Consider the following 25,415-nt stretch of genomic DNA (forward strand, 5'->3'; position numbering starts at 1 on the left):
GTTGATCCTTGGCACAGTATCTGAGGGCTGCTGTAATGGCTCTCTGGCTTTTGTAGGTCTGAGGATGCAGATGTGTGTCCCAGTGCCCTAGGGGAACTCAATAATGGTGGCAGAGCACAGTGCTCCTGCCTGCACTAGAGTCTGTGTGAGTCCAGGAAGTGTTTTGGTGCTGGGTGTCCTAAGTGTTAGAGCTGCTGACCCCCTCCGCTGGGGGTTTCCTCCTGCCAGAGACACGCAGTCTGGTGCCCTGGTGCCCTGGTGCCCTGGTGCCCACAGTTCTATCTGAGGCGGCGAATCAGGCACGCAGGCAGGCGCCTGTGTCCTGGCTCTGGGTCCGGACTGGCTCTTGGGGCACCTGCGGACCCTGAGTCTTTTCCAGGGGATGTCTGGGTAACCTGAGGTCGGTCCCAATTGTTTCCTGCTCCGTGGGGTTATCTCTCGACTGGGAAATCCAGTCTATGGTGCTGTGGGCCCACAGTTCAGTCTGGGACCGTGACCAGATCAAGCTGGCGTGTAGCTCTGGGCTGGCAACCAAGCACCTGGTGGAACCGGGATCTCTTCCACGGTTTAGCCGGGTGAGTTAAAGCTGATTGAATCCCCCACCGTGGGGTATCCTCTCACCTGTGAAACACAATCACTTGTGTTTTATGGCCGCGAGTTCTGATTGCTGGTCACTGTGCCAATCCTGCTGTGCTGCTCCTCAGAATGAGAGTCCTCCTGGCGCTGCCATCTTGCCCCGCCCCCTAGTACGGATGAATTCATTTTAAGAGCAGTAAAGAACACACTTACACACAACTGAATTGTTTAACATATTAGAAGCATGCAAACAGAAAATATTATCTCAATTTGCTTCTTGTTTTATGGTCATAATGAGAAAAACAATATGGAATTAAATCAAGAAAGCCAATGATGTGCCGCTGGGGAAACAACTCAGTTGTTAATAACACTTACTAACCTTGTAGAACTCCCACAGAACATATCACAATTACCAGTGACTCGTTTCAAGTAAATGGTCACCATCATCTGGTCACAACACTCAGTCAAGTGTAATCCTCTTAGAAACATCCACACACATAAACTAAAAATAAATAAATCTTCACAAAAAGAAATAATGATGTAATCAATTTACACAATGAACACGAGTTTCAGGAGTCTGAGCCTGTATAGTGTAACATGCAAAAATTTTTTTTTACACCAAGAAAGCCTAAGTTCTAAAATAATGGTGGAATACATGTTAGGTAAGTTCAGTAAGCACAGCCTCTTAACAGTGAGTAATATCTAGTGGATATAAGTGAATATACTTTCTAATATTGATTTTTATTAATTTCTTTTATTGATGTGTATGTGCATGTCTACATGGTAGTTCATACATGTCAGTGTACTTTTCCACAGATTCCATAAAAGGATGTTGGATCTTCTGAAGCTTGTATTGTTATGCCAGGTTCACGGGACCCTCAGAGACCACCAGGAGATGACTCGATGCAATTGCAAGAGAGCTTCATTACAAGAGTGATCGAACTTGGGACCCAAGTCTCACTGACGCAACTTAGAGAAGTGGGACCCCGAGCTCTGAGTGAACAGGATTTTTAAAGGGAAAGTCTGTGAGCAGGGGGTTTCCCTGGCAGCCAGCAGGGGGGCACAAGCCTTGGCGTTACAGAATTGGGTGAAGTTTGGCAGGGCAGGGTGACATTTTCTGAGGCACACAATCACAATGGCTGAGGCATATAATCACAATGGCTATTTTTCTAAACCACATCTGAAACATTGGGGAGAATTTTCCCACCCGATTCTCAACCAATTTCCATTGATTATTGCCAGGAATTTTGTCTCTATTTTCTATGAAGCATTTATTCTGTTATATTTCCTGGAGGCTGTTGCTAGGAGAGTTAACTTTGTTTTCTGCCAGGTGTACATTCTGTGATATTTCCTGGTACCTGAATTCAGTTCCCAGTCAAAATCTTTATTTCAAAATGGAGTTATATTCTGGCTAACTTAAACTCTTCAGTATTAGAGGATAGTTGTGAGCTATGTAATGTGGGTGCAGGAAACCAAATTAAGGCCCACTGTATGAGCAGTACATGCTTTTAAGCACAGCACCATCTTTCTAGTCCTTTTAATAAACTCCTATATGACTGAAAGATCCCCGGAGGGTATCTTCCGTCAGAGAGACCCCCTCCCAAAGAACAATGAGTCCATTCAGATGCAAACAGCAAGAGGCTTTTATTTTGATACACGAGTACTCGGGGCAGCAAGGTCACTCGGGAGAACCTTGCGCGCCTCCTTGGGGAAAAACTGGGGTTTTTATAGGGTTTTAGAGCAGAAGCACTGGTACAAAAGCGACAGGCATGGTTACAGGGGGCTGATTGGTACGTTTACACGAGACCACAATTTGTGTCAAAGTTTGGCAGGGGCACCAAGATTCCAGGAACTGGGTGGTCAAGGGGGGTAGGATGACCCCTTGACGTGGCCCGCCACCTGTTATTTTGTTTTTCCCTATCTTAGCTGAAACAGTCTCACAGATATCTATGAGAGTGATTAACACAAACTGTTTTTAGTATGACTGGGGCAGCCTGACCACAGATATCTCAAGTGGGTGACACAGCTAGGATTTCTCAGTAAATTTCCAGTTTCTCATCTGGCCTTTAGAGTTTTACAAAACAGTGGTGTCCCACAAAATGGCGTTAGCTATGTTTAACTTAGGGTGAGGCTGGGGTCTTTCATGACAACTTTATTTACGCATTATTGGTTCCATATATATGTGAGCAATGAATGCATTATGCCTTGATTATCCAAAGGGAACAATGACACTACATGACATGTATTTTTCAGATGTTCTTTATTTTTCTAGAATGTTCTTTAATAATTTCTTTATTTATTTAGTGCCTGTGTGTGTGTGTGTGTAACATTATGTTTGGGAGGTCAGAGGACAACTGGTAGGAGTAAGCTGTGTCCTTCTACTATATGGGATCTGGATAAAGAACTCAGGTCCTCAGGTTGAGAGGTAAATATCTTTATCCCCTGAGCCATCTCACTGTGTAATCTCAGTTACAAACTTTTGGTACTTTAAACATATGTGCACATATGTGTGTGTGTGTGTGTGTGTGTGTGTGTGTGTGTATTTGCCATACCTAGTTCACAATTAATCGATGTATCACTATACTAGTGGCAGATAGTATATGGAATAATTTAATACTTATTTTAGAAGTTAAATAAAGAGGTAAATACTTATAAAAATTTGAAAAAGGATACATAGCTACAACGTGCCACAGATAGAATCTACATTCAATAGTTCCAATCCACAGTTCTCATGTTCCACCATTTGACATATGGCTTTATGACCTAATATGCATTTGTGTGGAATTCTGGATCCCTTACTAGTCATACTTCAGCACATGAGGTTGCATAACAAAGGGTAGTTGTTGTTCTAGAAATGAGTTTTTTGAAGGCCCCAACCATGTCCTTATTCCTCAAGCTGTATATAAAAGGATTCATCATGGGAGTGACCACTGTGTACATCACTGAGGCTATTGCATTCTTCCTAGAGCTATGAGTGCCAGCAGAGCTCAGATACACACCAAAACCTGTCCCATAGAACAAGGAAACCACTACTAAGTGTGATGCACATATGGAGAAAGCTTTATATTTTCCACCAGCTGATGGGATTTTCATGACAGAGGAGATAATTCGACTGTAAGAGAAAATTATGCCAGAAAGTGGAAGAACACCCAACAGGCTTGTCACCAAATACACCAGGATATTGTTGACGATAATATTAGAACATGCAAGCTTGAGAATATGAGCCAGTTCACAGAAAAAATGAGGGATTTCCACTTTTGTGCAGAATGACAGGCGTAGTGCCATCAAAGTGTGGAGTAGAGCATCTAAGATACTAATCAAGAAGGACAACAGAACCAGTACTCCACAGAGTTTTGGGTTCATGATGACAGTGTACCTCAGTGGATGACAGATAGCCACAAATCTGTCATAGGCCATCATTACCAGAATTCCATTTTCCAGTCCAGCAAAAGTTAGAACAAAGCAGATTTGGGTGAGACAGCCTATATAACTAATGGAGTTGACTTGAGCCTGTATGTTTACCAGCATCTTTGGGATGGTGGTAGTGGTGAAACAGATGTCAATGAAAGACAGATTGGAAATGAAAAAGTACATAGGGGTGTGGAGATTAGAGTCAAAAACTGTGGCCAATATAATGAAAATGTTCCCAAGCACTGTGATCAGATACATGGATAAGAAAACTCCAAACAGAACAGGCTGTAGTTCTTGGTTATCTGAGAGTCCCATGAGATGGAATTCTGTAGATTCTGAAATATTTCCTGTTTTCATGATTTGATGTGGCTGATGGAAAACAAAAGAAGAATAACATAAATAGGGTTTTCTTTATGATCTATGTTATTAACTAAATTAGTGAAAAAAAAATGCCATGGTTCTTTTTCTGCCACCGCCTTTCCTTACTTTCTACTTTCTTCAATACTTACCTCTTTCTCATTGTTTTTCCCTGTTTTAAAAATTCCAGTGGTTACAAATACTTATACTCATTTTGAAGATGAATATTGTGTACTTTATATATATGTTTATTTCTATAGGCATTGTTACATGATGAAAATATTTGTACTGGTTAAATTGATTAACCAGGGAGAGCGCACCCAGCACAAAGTACATTTATATTTGTTGTTTGGCAGAAGCATTAAAATGAAACATATTAGCCTGTAACTACTTTTAAATATATGAATTAATTTTTAGTTTTTAAGACAGGGTCTCACTTTGTAAACATTCACTGGCCTGAAAGTCATTGTGTAGACTGAGCTGTTTTTAACCCATAACGTTCCACCAGCATTTTCCTCCTTAGTTGTGAGATGAAAGGTATGTATCACTGTACTCTGTTCTAATGTTTTTTTCTTTTTTTGAGATGGTTTTGTAGTCTCCCTTTGTGTATATCCTATAGCTGCATTTAAGTCTAGTATGATGTTTTTCTGGCTGGCCTTACATTCTTATTCCATTTGTTTCCAGGCCCTAGGAATTAGAGTGGATATACACTATATAGACATAAATATGTCTTAAAATTAACAACTGTTCCTTTAAATTCCTCCTTCCTTCCATCCTTCCGTCCTCCCTTTCTCTTTTTTTTCCTTCATATTGTATGGGAATAGATGTTTTGTTTGCACATGTGTCTGTGCAACACTTTTGTGCCTGGTGCTTGTGGAGGACAGCAGATCCTGTGGAACTGGAGTTACAGAGAGTTATAAGCTGTCCTGTGGGTATTGGTTATTGAACCTCGGCCCTTTGGAAGAGCAGCATGTATACTCTTAGACACTAAACCATCTCTCCAGCGCCAACAACTTTTCTTTTAATAACTGTTTTTCAAGCACCATTGAAAGTAAAAACAGTGGAAAGAAAAGGCCTCAAATCATTGCCTGTCATGTTCAATTTCAAATTCAATCACAATATTATGTTTCCCACTGAGTTTTGTTTTTTATTTTTTGTTTTTGATATTCTAATATAATTACAACATTTCTCTCTTCCCTTTCCTCCTTCCAAACTCTTCCCTTCATCCTTCATTGCCTCTTCTTTTATTAATTGCATGTATATATGTGTATCCTAAACATAACCTGCTTCGTCTGTTTGCAGTTACTTTTATTACATTCGAGGGGCTGACCATTTGATACTGGACAACCAATTGGTGTACTCCTTCCTGAGGAAGAAAATCTCTATCTCCAAGCCCAGGCCTTCTTCAGTATAGGGTTGAAGCTTTATGGGCTTTCCCTTTCCACTTTGCCATGGCCATTGGTAGCTTCCTTTTTCAGCTCATTTTTCACCAGTCATGCTGGTGAGCCTTTATAGGTGTAGCAATCCACTTTTTATAAAGTAATGGGAACTATTGGGGGTTCTTTCTCTTTTCTGATAAAATCCACATTTATCAGAAATTTTCAGCAGCAACATTTCCAGTTGCTTTTTTTTTTCTAATCAAAGGGCTTACAATTGGTGTTCACAATATGAACAACAAAATATTTTGAGAACTTGAGGATAAAATAATCTGTAGTATTTTTTTTATTAATTACACTTTATTCATTTTGTATCCCCCCATAAGCCCCTCCCTCCTCCCCTCCCGATCCCACCCTCCCTCCCCTTTCTGCATGCATGCCACTCCCCAAGTCCACTGATAGGGGAGGTTCTCCTCTTCTTTCTGATCTTAGTCTATCAGTTCTCATCAAAAGTGGCTGCATTGTCCTCTACTGTGGCCTGGTAAGTTTAATTCATTCATTCTCCCATCCTTACAGCCATTCATGGTTTAACACATATGCAATATTAGCACAGAGAACCAAAGAGGCTACTTGCTATAGAAAACGTGTATTCATGCCATGGTTCCAGTCATAGAAAATATCCAAACTACTCAAAAGAGTTGGAGGTTCTTCAATACCAGTATATCCTTTAAGATATACTGGTATTTTTTTCTCAAGAATAGCCATGACAATGAATTTAACATTGATCGTTTCCTGGGAGGGCTTTTTGACAATCTACAAAAATATGTTCATGAAAAATTCTAAATTACAGTCATGCTTATTACTTATGATAACATAGAAATTTTAATTCAGAAGTTAATTTTCTAGCTTATTTCTACTCTCTTCTATTGCTGCTAATGATTTAACTGACTCTGTACTCATAGTGTAGATTTCTACTCCACTGGTCATCTTTGATTGACATAATTTTATTTCTCCTACAGCCACAGGTAATAATGGAATTAATTCAAGGTTTGTGAATTGGTGTGGTGGTTTTTGGAAAGGTGAGGGTGTGAAATAAAACTAATAATTAGGAACTTATATTCAACACATCTTTTGTAAAGCAAAAATATTTTAATACTAAGACTGTATAGGAAGTTACTGGACACAATTGCATGGCATATTCTAATATGATTATGTGCTTTAATGCTCACTCTGTTTTTTGTTACTTTAAAATACTTTATAATATTTTGCATTAGAGGTATAAAGGCCTAGAGTCTGAAAAAGATTGGTGAATCTGCATGAATCTTTCCCAAGGGGACTCAAAATCTGTCATCTACATTCCAGCTGCACATGTGGATATTGTTGTGGCAAATCAGCTTTCTTCAACATTGCAAAAAGCTGAAGGCATCGAACATACTCAAAACATAGTAATGTCAAATGTGTGAGGCAAATGCAAATTATGAGTCATTATTAAATGAAGTACATATGGTCATCACATTGTGCCTCATAAATGCATAAGGGATTATGCATCAATATCATTTGTAAAGGATATTAACATTATGTACTGTATATCTAGTTTTCAATCACTCCAGATGCTGAGACAAGTTAATTAGGAGATTAAATAGATCAGTTTGAGCTACATGAATTTTTGTAAGTGACACCTAAAGTCAAAGAAAAAGTTATGGTGAAACTTAGGCTCTTTTAATGTCTAAAATACAAAGCCAGAGATGGTTAAATAAAAAAAAAATCTTACCGATCTTAACCCAGTCTCATAAATAAATAAAGGGAGTAAGACACTTTTTGGGTGTATTTTGAAAGGTAGAATTCAAATTGACATTTTAATTTGAAAGACAGAAATGTGTGAATAGGATGAGGATAGTTTTAGTGGAGAAACTATATCAAAATAATATTGCCAAGTTAAAAAAAACTTACTATCAAATAATCACAATAGCAGTCATCTTAACTGATGTTTAACTCATTCTTCAACTTCAGAAAGGAAGAAAACCAGGTAAGGAGAGGAGAAGAGAGGAGAGGAGAGGAGAGGAGAGGAGAGGAGAGGAGAGGAGAGGAGAGGAGAGGAGAGGAGAAGGAAAGCAAGATACATGATAGAAAACAAGACAGGAGAAAAGAACAGTAGAGGAGGTGAGAGGGGAAAAAAGGAGAGGAAAGAATACTACCAAATATGAGAAAACATTAAAGGAGAGGAGAGGAGTGGAGAGGAGAAGAGAAGAGAAGAAAGGAGAGGAGAGAAGAGGAATAAGAGAGGAACTGAGACTACAGAATCAAAAAAGAAAGGGAAGGGAAGGAAATAGAGATGGGAGAATAGTAATAGAAGTAAAGAAAACAGAAACCTCAGTCTCTCACATATTTAATATAGAAAGCTTCAGATTACCTTGAAGATATAATGAAGAGTTGTCTAATTCTTTACTGGATATTAACAAGTAACTATGGAAAATGTGATCCCAGGAAGGACAGATGGGCTATAGAGACATTGGACTTCTTGACCATGAATTGCGTGCCTTGGTGTAAAATCATATCTGCCTCGCCTGACCTACACTTTGTTGTGTTATAAAGTAGTTACAGGTCCACTATTTGCAGTGGTGGTGGCTCTAAGGATTCAATTACGTGTCTCCTCATTATCCACTGGAGCAGTTGTTTTATCTCCCCCAAGGCATCTCAAATCCCTAAGGCACACAAACCACAAGAGTTGAAAGTTCCATATGCCCAGATTTTTTGGATCTGTTGCTTTCCTTGTGGAGTCCGGTACCCTCCAGATCTTTCCATATCCCTCTTCTTTCAAAAGATTCCCTGCACTCTGTCCAAAGTTTGGTTATGAGTCTCAGCATCTGCTTTGATACCCTGTTGGGTAGAGTCTTTCAGAGGTCCTCTGTGGTAGGCTCCTGTCCCGTTACTTGTTTTCTCCTACATCCAATGTCCATCCCATTTTACCTTTGCTGAAATCCCCTTTCATTTGGAGGCAGGAGCTATCAAAGGGAAAAACTTGCAGAAAGTGCAGTCAGTCATTATGCATTTGCACAGAATTGAGTGCCTTCTTGAAAAACAGATAAGAACTAACTTACTTACAAAAGGCCATTGGATCACCCACTTAACCAAATCCTGCACATCTTTCTGCAGAATATATCCAAGTGAGACTGCATGACCCTTTACTTCATTTATCCTTCAGATCTAGCCCCAATCACCACAACTACCCCAGCCTAGACTGGTCAAACCAGCTTCCTCTATATCAACCAAGACACCCCTAAAAACACAGTTCTTTCCCATTCCACTTCCAATGTCTTGAAGTATATACAGCCAGATATACCTTCACAATCCAGGTTTGGATCAAGGCGCACATCATGGAAACCACCCCATGCCCTCTGTCCACCGGATTTTCTTACACCCAAGCCATGTGTATCCTCTCGGCCCAAGTCACCATACATATCCTGTCTTCTGATCCAACCTACTTTGTCCACATCAGACATACAACTGACAAAACTTTTCACAGACCCACATTCCATTTCAAAATTACCAACAATATGAAATATCAAACCTGTATATTCTCTCTCAAACCTACCAGTTCTGTAGCAATATTTGCTACTGAAAAATGGATGAACATGAGAACATAGAATGTAAAAGAACAATCATTAACTTCATCAAAGAATTCAAATAATTTAAAGAAGAAACCAAGAAGTAGCTCAAAAATTACAAAAAAGTTTTTTTAAGGAGGATAAATGCCTGGGAGATGTTGTTCTTTAGAAGAGAATTCAATAAAAAGAAACAAACATTAAAGAGGATGTAAAACAAAATGATGATGGGATTGCAAAATCCAATAACCTAACTATAAATCTCAGAGGAAAGCCTTATATGTAGAATGGATCGACAAATAAGAAGATTGAATTTTAGAACTGGAAAATTAAAAAGTGTGGGTTCTAAAATTCAATCTTCTTCTTCTTTGTTTTGATGACCATGTCCTTTGCTTTACAGAAGCTTTTCGTTTTCATGAGGTCCCATTTATTGATTGTTGCTCTTAGAGCCTGTGCTGTTCATGTTCTGTTCAGGAAGTTGTCTCCTGTACCAATGAGTTCTAGGGTCCTCCCCACTTTTTCTTCTAACTGATTAATGTGTCTGGTTTTATGTTGAGGTCTTTGATCCACTTGGACTTTAGTTTGGTGCAGGGTGATAAGTATGGATCTATTTGCATTTTTCTACATGTAGACATCCAGTTAGACCAGCACCATTTGTTGAAGATGCTATCTTTTTTTCCATTGTATGGTTTTGGCATCTTTGTCAAATATCAGGTGTCCATAAATGTGTGGGTTTATTTCTGGGTCTTCTGTTCTATTCCATTGATCCACCATTCTGTTTCTATGCCAGTGCCATGTAGTTTTTATAACTGTTGCTCTATTGTACAGCTTAAGATCAGGGATGGAGATACCTCCAGAAGATCTTTTAATGTAGAGGATTGTTTTAGCAATTCTGGGTTTCTTATTACTCCATATGTAGTTGAGAATTTTTCTTTCCAGGTCTGTAAAGAATTGTGTTGGTATTTTTATGGGAATTGCACTGAATCTGTAGATTGCTTTTGGTAAGATGGCCATTTTTACTATGTTAATCCTGCCAAGCCATGAGCATGGGAGATCTTTCCATCTTCTGATATCTTCTTTTAATTCTTTCTTCAGAGACTTGAAATTTTTTTCATACAAGTCTTGACTTTGTTAGGGTTACACCAAGGTACTTTATGTCATTTGTGGCTACTGTGAAGGGTGTTGTTTCCCTAATTTCTCTCTCAGTACTTTTGTCGTTTGTATATAGGAAGGCTACTGATTTTTTTGAGTTAATTTTGTATCTGGCCACTTTGCTGAAGGTGTTTATCAGCTGTAGGAGTTCCCTGGTAGAGTTTTTGGGATCACTCACATATACTCTCATAACATCTGCAAATAGTGATAATTTGACTTCTTCCTTTCCCATCTGTATCCCCTTGATCTCCTTCAACTGTCTTATTGCTCTAGCAAGGACTTCCAGAACTATGTTGAAGAGACATGGAGAGAGTGGGCAGCCTTGTCTTGTCCCTGATTTCAGTGGGATTGCTTTAAGTTTCTCTCTGTTCAGTCTGATGTTGTCTATAGGCTTGCTGTATATCGCCTTTACTATGTTTAGATATGTGCCTTATATCCCTGATCTCTCCAATACTTTAAACATGAATAGATGTTGGATTTTGTCAAATGCTTTTTCAGCATCTAGGGATTATCGTGTGTTTTTTTTTTTCAGTTTGTTAATATGGTGGATCTCATTGACGTATTTTGGTATATTGAACCATCACTGCATACCTGGGATGAAGCCTACTTGGTCATAGTGGATGATATCTTTGATGTGTTCTTTTATTCAGTTTGCAAGTATTTTGTTGAGTACTTTTGCATCAATGTTCATAAGGGAGATTGGCCTGAAATTCTCTTTCTTTGTTGAGTCTTTGTGAGGTTTAGGTACCAAGGTGACTGTGGCTTCAGAGAATGAGTTTAGTAATGTTCCTTCTGTTTCTATTTTGTGGAATAGTTTGAAGAGAACTGGAGTTAGCTCTTCTTTGAAGGTCTAGTAGAATTCTGTGCTGAAGCCATCTGGTCCTGGGCTTTTTTTGGATGGGAGACTTTCGATGACCGCTTCTATTTTCTTGGGGGATATAAGACTATTTAATTGATTTACCTGGTCCTGATTCAGCTTTGGTAAGTCGAATCGATCAAGAAAATTGTCCATTTGATTTAGATTTTCAAGTTTTGTGGCATATAGACTTTTGAAGTAAATCTAATGATTGTTTGGATTTCCTCAGTGTCTGTAGTTGTGTCCCCTTTTCATTTCTGATTTTGTTGATTTGGATAGTGTCTCTCTCTCCCTGTTAGTTAGCTTGGCTAAGGGTTTGTCTATCTTGCTGATTTTCTCAAAGAACCAGCTCTTGGTTTCATTGATTCTTTGAATTGTTTTATTTGTTTCTAATTGATTGATTTCAGCCCTGAGTTTGATTATTTCCAGCCGTCTACTCCTTTTTGGTGTGTCTGCTTCTTCTTTTTCTAGGGTTTTTAAGTGGGCCATTAAGTTGCTTGAATGAGCTGTCTCAAATTTCTTCTTGAAGGCACTTAGTGCTATGAACTTTCCTCTTAGCACTGCTTTCATTGTGTCCCACAAGTTTGGGTATGTTGTGTCTTCATTTTCATTGAGTTCTAGAAACACTTTAATTTCTTGCTTTATTTCTTCCCTGACCCAGCTATCATTTAGTAACAAGTTGTTCAGTTTCCATGTGTGTGTAGGCTTTTTGCTATTTCTGTTGTTGTTGAGGTCCAGCTTTATTCCATGGTGATCAAACAGGATACAAGCGATTATTTCAGTCTTCTTGTATCTGTTGAGGCTTGCTCTGTGACCAACTATATGGTCTATTTTGGAGAAGGTTCCATGAGGTGCTGAGAAGAAGGTAAATTCTTTGTGTTTGGGTGTGAGGTTCTGTAAATGTCTGTGAGGTCCATTTGATTCATGACCTGTGTTAGAGACATTGTTTCTTTGTTTAATTTCTGTTTTGTTGACCTGTCCTTTGTTGAGAGTGGGGTGTTGAAGTCTCCCACAATTAATGTGTGGGGATCTATGTGTGGTTTAAGTTTTAGTAATGTTTCTTTTACAAATGTGGGTGCTCTTGTATTTGGGACATAGATGTTCAGGATTGTGATGTCTTCCTGGTGGAATTTTCCCTTGATGAGTATGAAGTGTCCTTCCTCATCTCTTTTTATTAATTTTGGTTGAAAGTCTATTTTATCAGATATTAGAATGGCTACTCCTGCTTGTTTCTTGGGTCCATTTGCTTGGAAAGTCGTCTTCCAACCCTTTATCCTCAGGTAATATCTATCTTTGTGACTTAGGTGTGTTTCATGTGTGCAACAGATTGCTGGGTTTTGTTTACGCATCTATTCTGTTAGTCTTTTTATTGTAGAATTGAGTCCATTGATGTTGAGAGAGATTAATGACCAGTGGTTGTTAGATCTTTTGATTTTGATGTTGGCTGTGGTCATAAGATTGTGTGCTTGGTTGCTTTTTGTTTTACTGTAGTGAGGTTAATTATTTCTTGCATTTTCTTGAAAGTAGCTAGTTTCCTTGGGTTGTATTTTCCCTTCTAGTGTCTTCTGTAAAGCTGGATTTGTGTGTAGGTATTGTTGAAATTTGTTTTTGTCATTGAATATCTTGTTTTCTCCGTCTATGAGGACTGAGTTTTGCTGAATATAGTAGTCTGGTCTGACATCTGTCTTCTCTTAGGGTCTGAATGATATCTGTCCAGACCCTTCTGGCTTTCATAGTCTCTGTTGAGAAGTCAGGTGTGATTCTAATGGGTTTGCCATTATATGTTACTTGGCCTTTTCCCCTTGCAGCTTTTAGTATTTTTGTTGTTGTTGTTGTTCTGTATACTTATTGTTTTGATTATTATGTGGCGGGAGGTTTTTCTTTTCTGGTCTAATTTATTGGGTGTTCTGTAGGCCTCTTGTATTCTTATTGGCCTCTCCTTTAAGTTGGGGAAATTTTCTTCAATGATTTTGCTGATAATATTTTCTGGTCCTTGGAGCAGGGAATCTTCTTTTTCCTTTACACCTATTATTCTTAGGTTTTGTCTTTATATTTTGTCTTGAATTTCTTGAACGGTCTGTGTCAGGAATTTTTTAAATTTAACACATTTTCTTTGACAGATACATCTATTTCTTCCATCATCTTCCACACCTGAGATTCTTTCTTCCATCTCTTGTAGTCTATTGGTTATGCTAACCTCTGTAGTTCCTGTTTCCTTCCCTAAGTTCTTTCTCTCCACAATTTCCTCCAGTTGTGTTTTCTTTAATTTTTCTAATTCTATCTTCAGATCTTGAGCCATTTTGTTGATTTCCTTCACCTGTCTGACTGTATTTTCCTGTTTTTCCATCAATTCCTTCAGCTGTTTGTTTGAACAATCTTCTGTTTCTTTTATTTCATTCAGTGATTTAAGCATTTCCTCTCTAAAGGCCACAAACTGTTTGGCTGCAACTTCTTGTATTTCTTTATGGATGGCAATAATCTGTTTGTTTTTATCTTCCTCTATTTCTTTACAGATAGCCATAATCTGTTTGAGTTTACCTTCCTCTAGGTCTTTGCGCATTTTATTTGTTTCCTCTGTTATTCTCTTCATGAGCATAGATGTTAGGTCATCTTGAATTTCAATTATGCTGGGGTGTCCAGGGCCACTTGCCTTGGGTTCTGGAGATGCCATATTGCTCTGTCTTTTGTTGGTTGAGTTTTTATGCTGGCCTCTACTCACTGGGCTATCTTAGGTGTTTGGGGTTAGTTTCTGGGGGTTCCTGGAATCTTGTGGTGGAGAGAATCCCCTTGGCAGGAAGATGGTTTTTCCTGAAGGAAGCCTTCTCAGCTTTTTGGGTATAGTCACTGGATGGCCAGTGTTTTTCAGGAGTTGCCACTGCTCACCTCAGGCATAGAGACCTGAGTGGTAACTGTGGTCCTTGTTAGTCGAGAGGGCTCTCCTCTCACCAGGAGAAGTCCTGAAGACAGTTGCTCTGATTCTGGGTTTCTTGCTGTAAATTTAGTGATCTGCTGCTCTACCCTGGGAAACATGATCACTGTTATTTTAGGGCCCAGAGTTCAGTCTCTGTATGGAAAATGTTGTCCTGCTCCTCAGATGCAGTGTTCTCCTGGCACCTCCATTTTGTCCCCCATGTTACTCTTCATCTTAACTCTGCTATGGCTTAGGCTCTTCCTAACCTACTTCCCAATAACCACCACTGAAGATTTTCTGCTAGGGAGGCCTATAATGGACACAACAAAATCGTAGGAAACCAGGATTTCCCACTTTAAAGATGCCAGGCAAGGATTCAGATTTCTTTACATTCCAATTCCATTACACATTCCCAGCCCTTTCCTCTGTTTTCCTTAGTGCAACACAGGTGACTGCATCCAGGAGGCCTCCATATACAGAGGATGTAAACGCTGGGGATGCCAATCGAATGCACCAGTCATGGTGGCACCATGCTCTCTGACCTTAAAATTTCTTTTCACCTTTCCCTCAGTAATACCTTAGAGACACGATGGTGAATGGGAGTCTTGGGTTAGCTATATTGCAATGGCTATGCTAAATACCCAGAAGGCAATCTACAGTTCTTTTGCAAACTTGTCTTTGCCTACACATCAGTCTTTACCCATGTTGACATTCTTCAACAGGAGAATCAAACTCAAAAGGAGTTCCAAGCCAACCTCTCTTGGCTATAAGGCATCCAATATACATCCAGTCTCTTTCCCCTAACCACCCACCCCAACTCCTCGCAATAGCTCTTCTGTGCTTAACTCTACTGGCAACTATTGGCACCTGTTCTGATTAACATCCCCTTTCATGAATGCCATGGACCCTTATCCACATGAAATTTGCAACACATTCTTCTCATCAATTTACCCCTTCTGTTTAGCCTTGTAAAGCTCTGTTCAGTTTCCCATCCTACATGTTTACATAGCATCACTGTCACCAAGCCAATATGTCCTAATACTCCTGCTCTTCTCTGGTGGTGAAATAACACTATCAGCTCCTACATTGAACCCCCCTTTCAGAGTTTTTTAATCTCCATGATTATTCCTCAGGTTTATCTCTATAAGCTTGAAGAATTAGCTTTATATCTGGGAAGAGATTGAAACAAGAGAGAGATCTTCATCCCTTTTCTCATTGGACTGGGTCTCAGTGTCTTCCTGGGCACTACGTGAGCCACTGGAAGTGCCAGAAACTTCCAGGATAAGCTTAACCATAATAGCTTTCACTATGGATAGTCTGGAGTCCCTTCAATGACAGATCACTCCTTTAGTCAGGGTTGTTCTCCAAAACCAGAGAACCCTGGACTTACTAACTACTGAACAGAGAGGGACTTGCATTGTGTTGGAGGAGGAATGTTGCTTTTATGTCAGTGTATCTGGGCTTGTGAAACAAAACATACAAAAACTCCAAGATCTCCAGTGAGTTCTCCGGGCACATTATGCACCCGACACCCCTACCGCATGGTACTTAAACCCTCTTGTAGCCTGGTTTCTTTTCCTCCTTGGGCGGTACTGGCCATTGGGGACTTACTTCTTTTGGCATCCTACCTCATTCAGCTTCTAAAATAGCAGATAAATAGCATTGAAAATAATAACTGCCAATCTGGTTCTGGTTCATTACCAAACTGTCCCAAACACAGGGGCTTATGACTATGAAACAAAGGGAGATGTGGGGCAGGTGAGCCCTGTGACTGAGGGAGCAAGAGTGAGATTGAAATATGTCCAAACACCAAAAATCTCATCTTGAGATCAGCAGGAATAGGGATTGCTCCTTCTTTGTTCTGGGCCTACATGCCGTGGTTCATGTAGCCTTGGGAACCTCACCCTGACACCCGTGATTGAATCAAAAAGGCTAGTAGCCAGGTTCCAGATTAAAACTTTCTATTTCCTTATAAAGATGCATCCAGCTAGCATCTGGAATTCCTCTTCATACAAATGAAGCATTTCCAGATGTCATCCTCAGCCAATGTTGTATATTCACCCTAATAACCCTTATGCACTTTCCCAAGGTTTATATAATCCCTTTTCCCCCAATAAAAGAAAGCCATTTCACTAAAAAAAAAAAAAAAAAACCATCTCAGGAGAGTCCTTTCACCTATACTCATCTTTGGACCAAGATCCTGCTAATCCCCCTGCCCATCTAAGTTTCTTTTTCTGTTCAGTTTAACCAGGATGCAATGATATTTGGATGCCCCAAGGGATAAAGTGGACCAAGACCAGCACCACTGGATATTCTCCTTCTCCCTCAAAGTCTCTTTCTTACATTCAGGTATCTTTGTTTTGTTTTGTGACTCACTGAGTTTAAGCAGGACAATCTGTATGACCAGTTGTTTGAACTGCCTATTGGAGCCTGCTAGGCTCACCTCTGGGTATAAAAGTGAAGACAATTACTTTCTCTTTCCCAGAATCCACTTCTATTCAATAGTGCAGTGAAGTAGGATGTGGTCCTTTGATTAGTGTTTGGGTGATGACAAGCCCAGCCTGCCATAAGATCATTATAGGTAACTATAAGTGCTCTGTGATTATGATTGAAATAGCAATGCCATTTCCAAATATAGCATTTAGTATCCCCTTTCCTGTCTTTGGCTTTATAGTCTTTCTACTTCTGCTTCCATTTAGATTGTATGTTTTAGGGGTTCTGTTTAGGCTGAGCGCACAAAATTTTCATTTTTTTTCTGCCTCTAAGATCAACAATCAATAAATGGGAAATTCTGAAACTGAAAAGTTTCTGTAAAGCAAAGGACATGGTTGTCAGAACAAAAGGACAGCCTACAGACTGGGAAAGGATCTTTACTAATCCTATATCTGACAGAGGGCTAATATCCAGAATATAAAGAACTCAAGAAGCAACAAATCAAGTAATCCAATTAAAAAATGGGGTACAGAGCTAAACAGAGAATTCTCAATAGAGGAATATGGAATGGCAGGGAAACTCTTAAAGGAATGTTCAATGTCCTTAGTCATCAGGGAAATGCAAATCAAAATGACCTTGAGATTCCACCTTACACCCATCAGAATGGCTACGATAAAAAACTCAAGTGATTAAACATGCTGGAGAGGATGTGGAGAAAGAGGAATCCTCCTCCATTGCTGGTGGGAATGTAAACTTGAACAACCACTTTGGAAATCAATCTGGTGCTTTCTCACACAATTAAGAAAGCACTTCCTCAAGATCCAGCTATACCATATATCAGCTAGGCATATATCCAGAATATGCTCAATTATACAACAAGGACATTTGCTCATCCATGTTTGTAGCAGCTTTATTCATAATAGCAAGAACCTGGAAACAACCTATATGCCCCTCAACTGAGGAAGGGATACAGAAAATTTGGCACATTTACACAATGGAATACCACTCAGCAATTAAAAACAATTAAATCATGAAATTTGCAGGCAACTGGTGGGATCTAAAAAAGATCATCCTGAGGGAGGTTTCCCAGAAGCAGAAAGACTCACTTGTAAGTGAATATTAGACATATAATATGGGAGAAACATACTAAGATCTATACACCTAAAGAAGCTAAGCAAGAAGGAAGACCCTGGGTAATATCAACAATCTTCATTCAGAAGGGCAAACAGGATGGAAATCAGAAGAGGAAACAGGACAGGAGCCTACCACAGAGGGCCTCTGAAAGATTCTACAAATCAGGGTATCAAAGCAGATGCTGAGACTCATAACCAAATTTTGGGCGGAGTACAGAGAATCTTATGAAAGAAGGGGGAGATAGACATGGAGGGGACAGGAGCTCCACAAGAGAACTACAGAACCAAAAAAATCTGGGCACAGGGGTCTTCTTTGAGACTTATATTCCAACCAAGGACCATGTATGGAGATAACTTAGAGCCCCTACACAGAAGTAGCCCATGGCAGCTCAGTGTCCAAGTGGGTTCCCTAGTAAGGGGAACAGGGACTGTCTGTGACATGAACTCAGTGTCTGGCTCTTTGGTCACTTCTGCCTGAGTGGGGGAGCAGCCTTACTAGGCCACAGAGGAAGACAATGCAGCCCATCCTGATGAGATCTGATAGGCTAGGGTCAGATGGAAGGGGAGGAGGACCTCCCCTATCAGTGGACTTGGAAAGGGGATTGAGAGGATATGAGGGAAGGAAGGTGGGATTGGGAGGGAATGAGAGAAGGGGTCACAGCTGGGATACAAATGAATAAATTATAATTAATATAAAAAAGAAAAATTAAAATTAAAAAGAAAAAAAGAGACAAGGTATGTTATCTCTTTTTCTGAGCTTCTGTTACCCCACACATTGTATCTTCCAGTCTGTACATTTTCTGTAAACATAATAATTTTGTCTTTGATAATATAATTTATTTACTTCTAGATGACTTTACTCTTGTTTTTCTAACACCTGAAATTACATCATTATTTTATACATTTTATACATCATTACTTTATAGCTCCATTTTCATGGAATTTAAAGAATTACACTCTTATGTTTATCCTATATTATATGTCTAGTACCCACTTATAAGTGAATATATATTATTTGTGTCTTTCTGCCTCTCAGTTACCTCACTCAGGATGATCTTTACTAGTTCCTACCATTTACCTGCAAATTTTATGGTTTCTTTGTTTTTAATTGCTGGGTAGTATTCCCTTGTGTAAATGTACCACACTTTTTGATTCTATTCCTCTGTTGAGGGACATCTAGATTGTTTCCAGATTCTGGCTATTATGAATAAGGCTCCTATCAACATGGTTGAGCAAATGTCCATATTGAATTATGGGGTACCTTTTGGGCATATCCTAGGAGTGGTATAGTTGGATCTTGAGGAATCACTATTCCTAATTTTCTCAGAAGGTGCCAGATTGATTTCCAAAGTGGTTGTACATGGTTACATTCCCACCAGCAATGGAGGACTGTTCCTCTTTCTCTACATCCTCTCCAGCATGCATCATCCCTTGAGTTTTTTATTTTAGCCATTCTGATGGGTGTAAGGTGAAATCTCAGGGTCTTTTTGATTTGCATTTCTCGAATGACTAAGGATGTTGAGCATTTCTTTGTTTCTCCACCATTCCATATTCCTCTATTTAGAATTGTTTATTTAGCTATGTACTTCTAAAGAAGCTAAACAACAAGAAGGACCCTAGGGAAGATGCTTAATCCTCATTCAGAAGGGCAAACAGGATAGACATCTAGACATTGGAAGTAGAAGAAGACAAGGAACAGGACAGGAGCCTTCTGTAGAATACCTCTGAAAGACTCTATACCTTCAATAATACCACCAGGGTATTGAAGGTGATACTGAGACTCATAACCAAACTTTGGGCAGAGTGCCGGAATCCTTATGGAAAAAGGGAGATAGAGAGACCTGGAGGGGACAGGAACTCCACAAAGAGAGCAACAGAGCCAAAAAACCTTGACCCAGAGCTCCAACTAAGGATCATGCATGGAGAGGACCTAGACCTCCTGTTCAGTGGAAGCCCATTGGCTGCTCAGTTTTCAAATAGGTTCCCTATTGAGGGGTACAGTGGCTGTCTCTGACATGAACTCTTTGATCACCTTCAACTCTTTGATTACCTCCTCTTGTGGGGTACAGCCTTGCCAGGCCACAGAGGGAGATGATGCAGCCAGCCTTGATGAGATCTGATAAGCTAAGGTCAGATAGAAGGGGAGGAGGTCCTCTCCTATCAGGGGACTAGGGAAAAGGCATAGGGGGAGAAGAGGGAGGGTGGGTAGAACTGTGTGGAGACAATGGAGGGGCCTGCAGTGGGGAAACAAAGTGAATAAACTGTAATAAATAAATATATAAATAAAATTAATTATAAAAACAGAAAAAATAATTACACTCTTGCATTCTTTTTAAAGATATATTTTATTTTTATTAATTACAGTTTATTCACTTTGTTTCCCACCTGTAGCTCCCTCTTTCTTTCCCTCCAAATCCCACCTGCCCGATCAGGAGTAGCTACATTGTCTTCCTCTGTGAGTGAGGTATCCCAGAAGCAGAAATACACACAGGGTATATGCTCACTCATAAATGGATATTATACATATAATATAGACATATAAAATCTGTACATTTTAAGAAGCTAATCAAGAAGGAGGACTCTGGTAAGATGTTCAATCCTCATTTGGAAAGGCAAACGGGATGGACATCAGAAGAGGGAGAAAACAGGGAACAGGACAAGAGCTTACCACAGAGGGACTCTGAAAGACTCTACCCAGTAGGGTATTAAAGCAGATGCTGAGACTCTTGCATTCTTTTTTGATAACAAAAATGTTTGTTCAAAACCACATGACTCAATGTAAATATGTACTTTCTTGCAGTTTTCCTTTTGATTATTTTTTCACCATTCTGCTGTTATATATTACAATTCTATAAGATATTTTGAATTTTATATTTGTTTAATTTTCTAATTCATGGTCAGTTTTGGAGAAAGTACTATGAAAGGCTGAAAAGAATGTGCATTTTGAAGGTATTTTTGCAAAATCTATTTAAAATATAGTGTCATTTAAACCTGAATTTGGTTTCTTGATTTTTTTTTCTGCATTACTTTCAGTTTGGGCAATATGTGTGACTGAAGGCAGCGGCTGTTTCAGTTTTGGGTTGACAGTCAAGTCCTTTAGCTTATCCATGATGCTACAAGAAATATTTTCAAGAATATCCAATTTAACATTATGCGGTAATGTGCTTGTCTTGTTTTTTGCTAATATGTGACCTTCCTAAACGAAACTTTGTCAAGAATTTCATGATGGATACATGCTGAACTTCAATATTTATAATATATGTAAATATGCATTTTTATTTATGCTAAATATATCCCCAAACAAATAGCAAGAATGTGTTATCAACCTGTATCTAATTATGTAGTATATCTTATTAAATGAAAATATAATTAAAAAATTAATTTTCTGAGTCATATAAGATATAACCATGTAAGAGTATAGATAACACAATTGTGTTTATGGCATTCAGTGTTGATATGATCATAGTCACATATCTAGAATGCATTCTGCTAAATATACATAAATTATTACATTTATAAGCTAAACCACATTGTCAAATTTTCACAGTTGTTAAGGAAGGTATAAAAATTGAACTAGGAGACACTGAAATTCGCAGTGCGCTAATGAATGTGAGTACATACGTCACAGGCTAGTGGAACATGGGCCGGCCCTATCTGGCTCTCTGCCTGAGTTAATCCCCTAAAGCAATTTTTTCATCAGCCAGGCTTCCTTCCTCCTTAAGGATTTGTGCTGCCCTTTAATCACATGATAGTAAAAGGTTTCATTAATGAATACATTTTTATTCTTAAAATCCCAGGTGTTACAGAGACTATAAATATAAACCTGAGATCCCATCCCCAAACAACATTCTTCTCTGGTCAGTATCCGGCACAGCTGCCTCTGGACTCAGGTACCATCACTTCAGTGCTGTAGAGTAGGCATGATCTTTCCTGTGTTTGTTTCTTGTGAAGTGTGTTTTATATCAGGAAAATAACTACAGCCATTCGTTCATGATGACACCAAAGCATTCTGAAGGCTTTTGACTTAATGTGTGCACAGGCATCAGTGCTTTACTATAAGTCATTTCCGTGGTTGTGAAATAAGAACATGAAGAAGGTGTATGGAATGCATAATTTGGTGTGCCAAAAGCAAAACTAAAGCACAATGAAAATGCTAAAGGCATATTAGGTATCAAAATCTATTTTCAAAAAACAAACATATTTATTTTATGACTCACTTGACTCGTGGCTAGGATTTATGGTGTTCTGCGGTATTATTAATGAATACACTGAAGTAGCTCAGAGAGTTCAATGTATATATTTTTACTTACAAATGAGCTTCAGTTGAACTCAGATGTGTTTAATTTAAAATCTAATTTTATGTTAATTATGTTAGTTTATATTGAATGTAATATTCCTTTTGGCTTCCCACTGGTTATAGCTCTTTTTTTTTTCAGTTAAACATCTACCTATAATATACCATGTTATTAATTAGTATAATGTGGTACAAGAGAAAATATGTAGTAAATAAAATTAAAACAATCAAGTGATAAATCAGATGGGTGGAAAGAGGGGAAACTTAAGAGAGAAAAGATTAACAACGACAGAAAGGGAAACAAGTAGGAATAGATTCACAGATGGATGGAGAGTGGAGATGACAAAACAAAGAGGGAAATAGCATTTACTTCATGAAGCACGTCATAAATTTTAAACTGGTGGTCCTTTTTTCTATACAATCACCCCTGATTTTTTTTTTTCAGCATGTGAAATTATGGGACTCACAAACCAAACAGCTGCTGCTGACTTTCTCCTCCTAGGCCTTTCCAGTGACCCAGAATTGCAGCCTGTCATGTTTGGACTATTTCTGTCCATTTACCTGATCACAGTGATTGGAAATATGTTCATCATCTTGGCCATCCATTCAGATTCCCATCTCCATACTCCCATGTACTTCTTTATCTCCAACCTCTCCTTGACTGATATTTGCACAAGCACCACAACAATCCCAAAGATGCTGGTGAGCATCCAAGAACGGAATCTAAGCATAACCTTTGCAGGATGCCTTACTCAGGCTTGCTTTGCCATGCTTTTTGCTAGCCTGGAGTGTTGCCTTCTTGCAGCCATGGCATATGATCGCTATGTGGCTATTTGCTATCCTTTGAGGTACACAGTTATCATGAGTTGGCGTCTGTGTAGTCTACTCGTCCTATTCTCCCTGATCAGTAGCACTGTAAATGCTTTACTTCTCAGCCTCACGGTGCTCTGGTTGTCCTTCTGCAAAGACTTGGAAATTCCCCACTTCTTTTGTGAAATTACACAGGTCATCAACATAGCCTGTTCTGACACATTCATCAACAATTTACTGATATACATTGCAGGTTTAACATTTGGTGGCATTACTTTTTCCGGAATCATTTTCTCTTATACTGAAATTGTCTCCTCTGTTTTGAAAATACAGTCTGTGCAAGGAAGATATAAAGCCTTTTCTACCTGTGGGTCTCATCTGTCAGTCATTTCTTTATTTTATGGGACAGGTTTAGGTGTGTGCATTAGCTCAGCAGTAACTGACTCTCCCAGGATCACAGCAGCGGCATCAGTGATGTATACTGTGGTGACTCAGATGCTGAACCCCTTCATCTACAGCTTAAGGAACAAAGATATGAAGGAAGCCTTGAGGAAACTCATAGGTAGGATACCTTCCATCTTATAAATATGTTACCTTCTTGGATAGATCCTAGAGGTAAATCACTGTGAGAAGATTCCTGAAATGTCTGAATGCCTTATCATCCCTTCACTAATCCTTCTAAATTCAGTGGATAACATAATGCCAAATAGATCTAATCTTGTATTTAGTTCATTTTTCTGTATGTTGGTTCAATTCTATTATCAGTTTATTTTCTCATGTTTCAAGCTCAGTCACAAAGAGTGTGGGTGTGTGTCTGTGTGTTATTGAAAAGTGAACCATGCATGTGTATTTGTACATATACATATATCAATATGTATATAAACATGTATACAACAGAAGATGGGCTATTGATCTTATTGATTTATATCAACACAGATAATTAGAAGTTACACTTATCTGTGAACTGCAAGTAGACATTTTAACATATGGAGAAAATGTGTAATGATCAAATCATGGCAATTAGGCAAAGTGCTACTTCCAATATTTACCATTAATTTACCATAATTTGCCATGGTTAACACCCAATCTCATTTGAATTTATGTTGTTCTTTCTTGTGAACCATACTAAGGAACACTAGAAGTTAGTTCATCTATCCAGGTACAGCGTGTACTTATTGATCCTTCTCTGCCTATGCTTCACCCATTTCTTTCCAAATTTGTCGCAAACAGTATTATATTCTAAGCTGTGAAATCATCTTTGCGTTTCACAAGCACCTGAGAAAATATGACAATTTTGATGCTGTACCTATTTCTCCTTAACAAAATAGTTTAGTTTATGTTGCCTAAAATGATAATAAATGATTTTTTTTATGGTGAAACAGAACTTTATTGTGTCTCTGTGCTATTTTTCTCCTTTACACATATATCCACTGAGTATTGCCTAAAATTCATTTCTTATCTGGTCTGTTGTGAGTATTGGTGCAATTGGATAAAAAATGCATACATAAATCATACACATTTATCTCTGTTTCTACAGATTTTGATGCATTTCAGACAGAGTTTTACAAAACAGTACTTATTCTGATAGCTTTTAAGAAACCTTATACTGGTTTTATAACCAGTATAACAACTTGCCCAACAGTAGTTTATGAATGATCAAGTTTCTCTGTAGAGTCACTGCCATTTCTTACTGGCTATTGACCTCATGGTGCCATTCTAACTCATCAAATGTTTCAGTAAGACATAGAGATTTCATTGATTGTTAGACTGACATTGAACCATTTGTAAAAAATCTATTCATTATTTTTATGTAATATTTTGAGTAAAGCATGTACAGCTCATATGGTTACTATTTAACTGAATTGCTTGGGATCTTTTGTTGAATTCCTTTTATTTTATGGACCCATATTATTTTGAGAATCTGTATTTGTGTAGTGGAATGCTAGGTGAGCTGTTAAAGTTACTGAGGTCGTTTTCAAACCTATTAAATGATTTATGCCTCATTCATTAAGGCCAAGTTAACCGCAACCCCAGATGAGGCCCTCAGAGGAGGAGGAAGTAACCTTTTGTAGCCAACATAATTACTGGTGAAGATTATTACTTCTAATCATATTCTTCTGAAAGAACATCAAAGCCAACATTATCAGTTTTATTTCTAAAATACAGAACTGGAGATTATCTCAGTAATTTTATGTTAGTAAGAGATATTTAAACTTCTTAGAGATGACATTTTAGGATCTAATATGGCAGAGACACCTTAAGTCTAACATATTCAAACATAAAATTTTGTCTTTTTTTTTTTTTCACCAGGAGCCAAGAGTTTGTGATATAAGTGTTCTTATTTTTATCTATATTTCTATCTGTTTAGTCTATATTTTTATCTTATATATCAGTTACAGTAATACAACAGAAATCTTATCTTGCCCTGTCCTTTCTGAAAATACTAACATTGCTAATATTTAAATATTTTAAATCAATTCTTTATCACAGCTGACACTGTGTAT

General features: G+C 38.5%; 2 protein-coding genes across 2 annotated transcripts; one reads left to right on the plus strand and one right to left on the minus strand.

Annotated features, from left to right (window-relative positions):
* Positions 1-3,378: 3,378 nt before the first annotated feature.
* On the minus strand, positions 3,379-4,344 carry LOC129672066 (olfactory receptor 7G3-like). Its single transcript, XM_055601264.1, has one exon. It carries the CDS (start codon positions 4,342-4,344, stop codon positions 3,379-3,381), a length of 966 nt encoding a protein of 321 aa, XP_055457239.1.
* Positions 4,345-22,557: 18,213 nt separating this feature from the next.
* On the plus strand, positions 22,558-23,496 carry LOC129672120 (olfactory receptor 7G2-like). Its single transcript, XM_055601394.1, has one exon. It carries the CDS (start codon positions 22,558-22,560, stop codon positions 23,494-23,496), a length of 939 nt encoding a protein of 312 aa, XP_055457369.1.
* The last annotated feature ends 1,919 nt before the right edge of the window (positions 23,497-25,415 follow it).

The sequence above is a fragment of the Psammomys obesus genome, unplaced genomic scaffold (assembly GCF_907164565.1).
Source record: "Psammomys obesus unplaced genomic scaffold, mPsaObe1.curated_primary_1811, whole genome shotgun sequence".
Classification (NCBI taxonomy): domain Eukaryota; kingdom Metazoa; phylum Chordata; class Mammalia; order Rodentia; family Muridae; genus Psammomys; species Psammomys obesus.

Excerpts from the sequence above, each read along its gene's own strand:
- LOC129672066 (XM_055601264.1), bottom strand. The coding sequence starts at position 4,344 with ATGAAAACAGGAAATATTTCAGAATCTACAGAATTCCATCTCATGGGA.
- LOC129672120 (XM_055601394.1), top strand. The coding sequence starts at position 22,558 with ATGGGACTCACAAACCAAACAGCTGCTGCTGACTTTCTCCTCCTAGGC.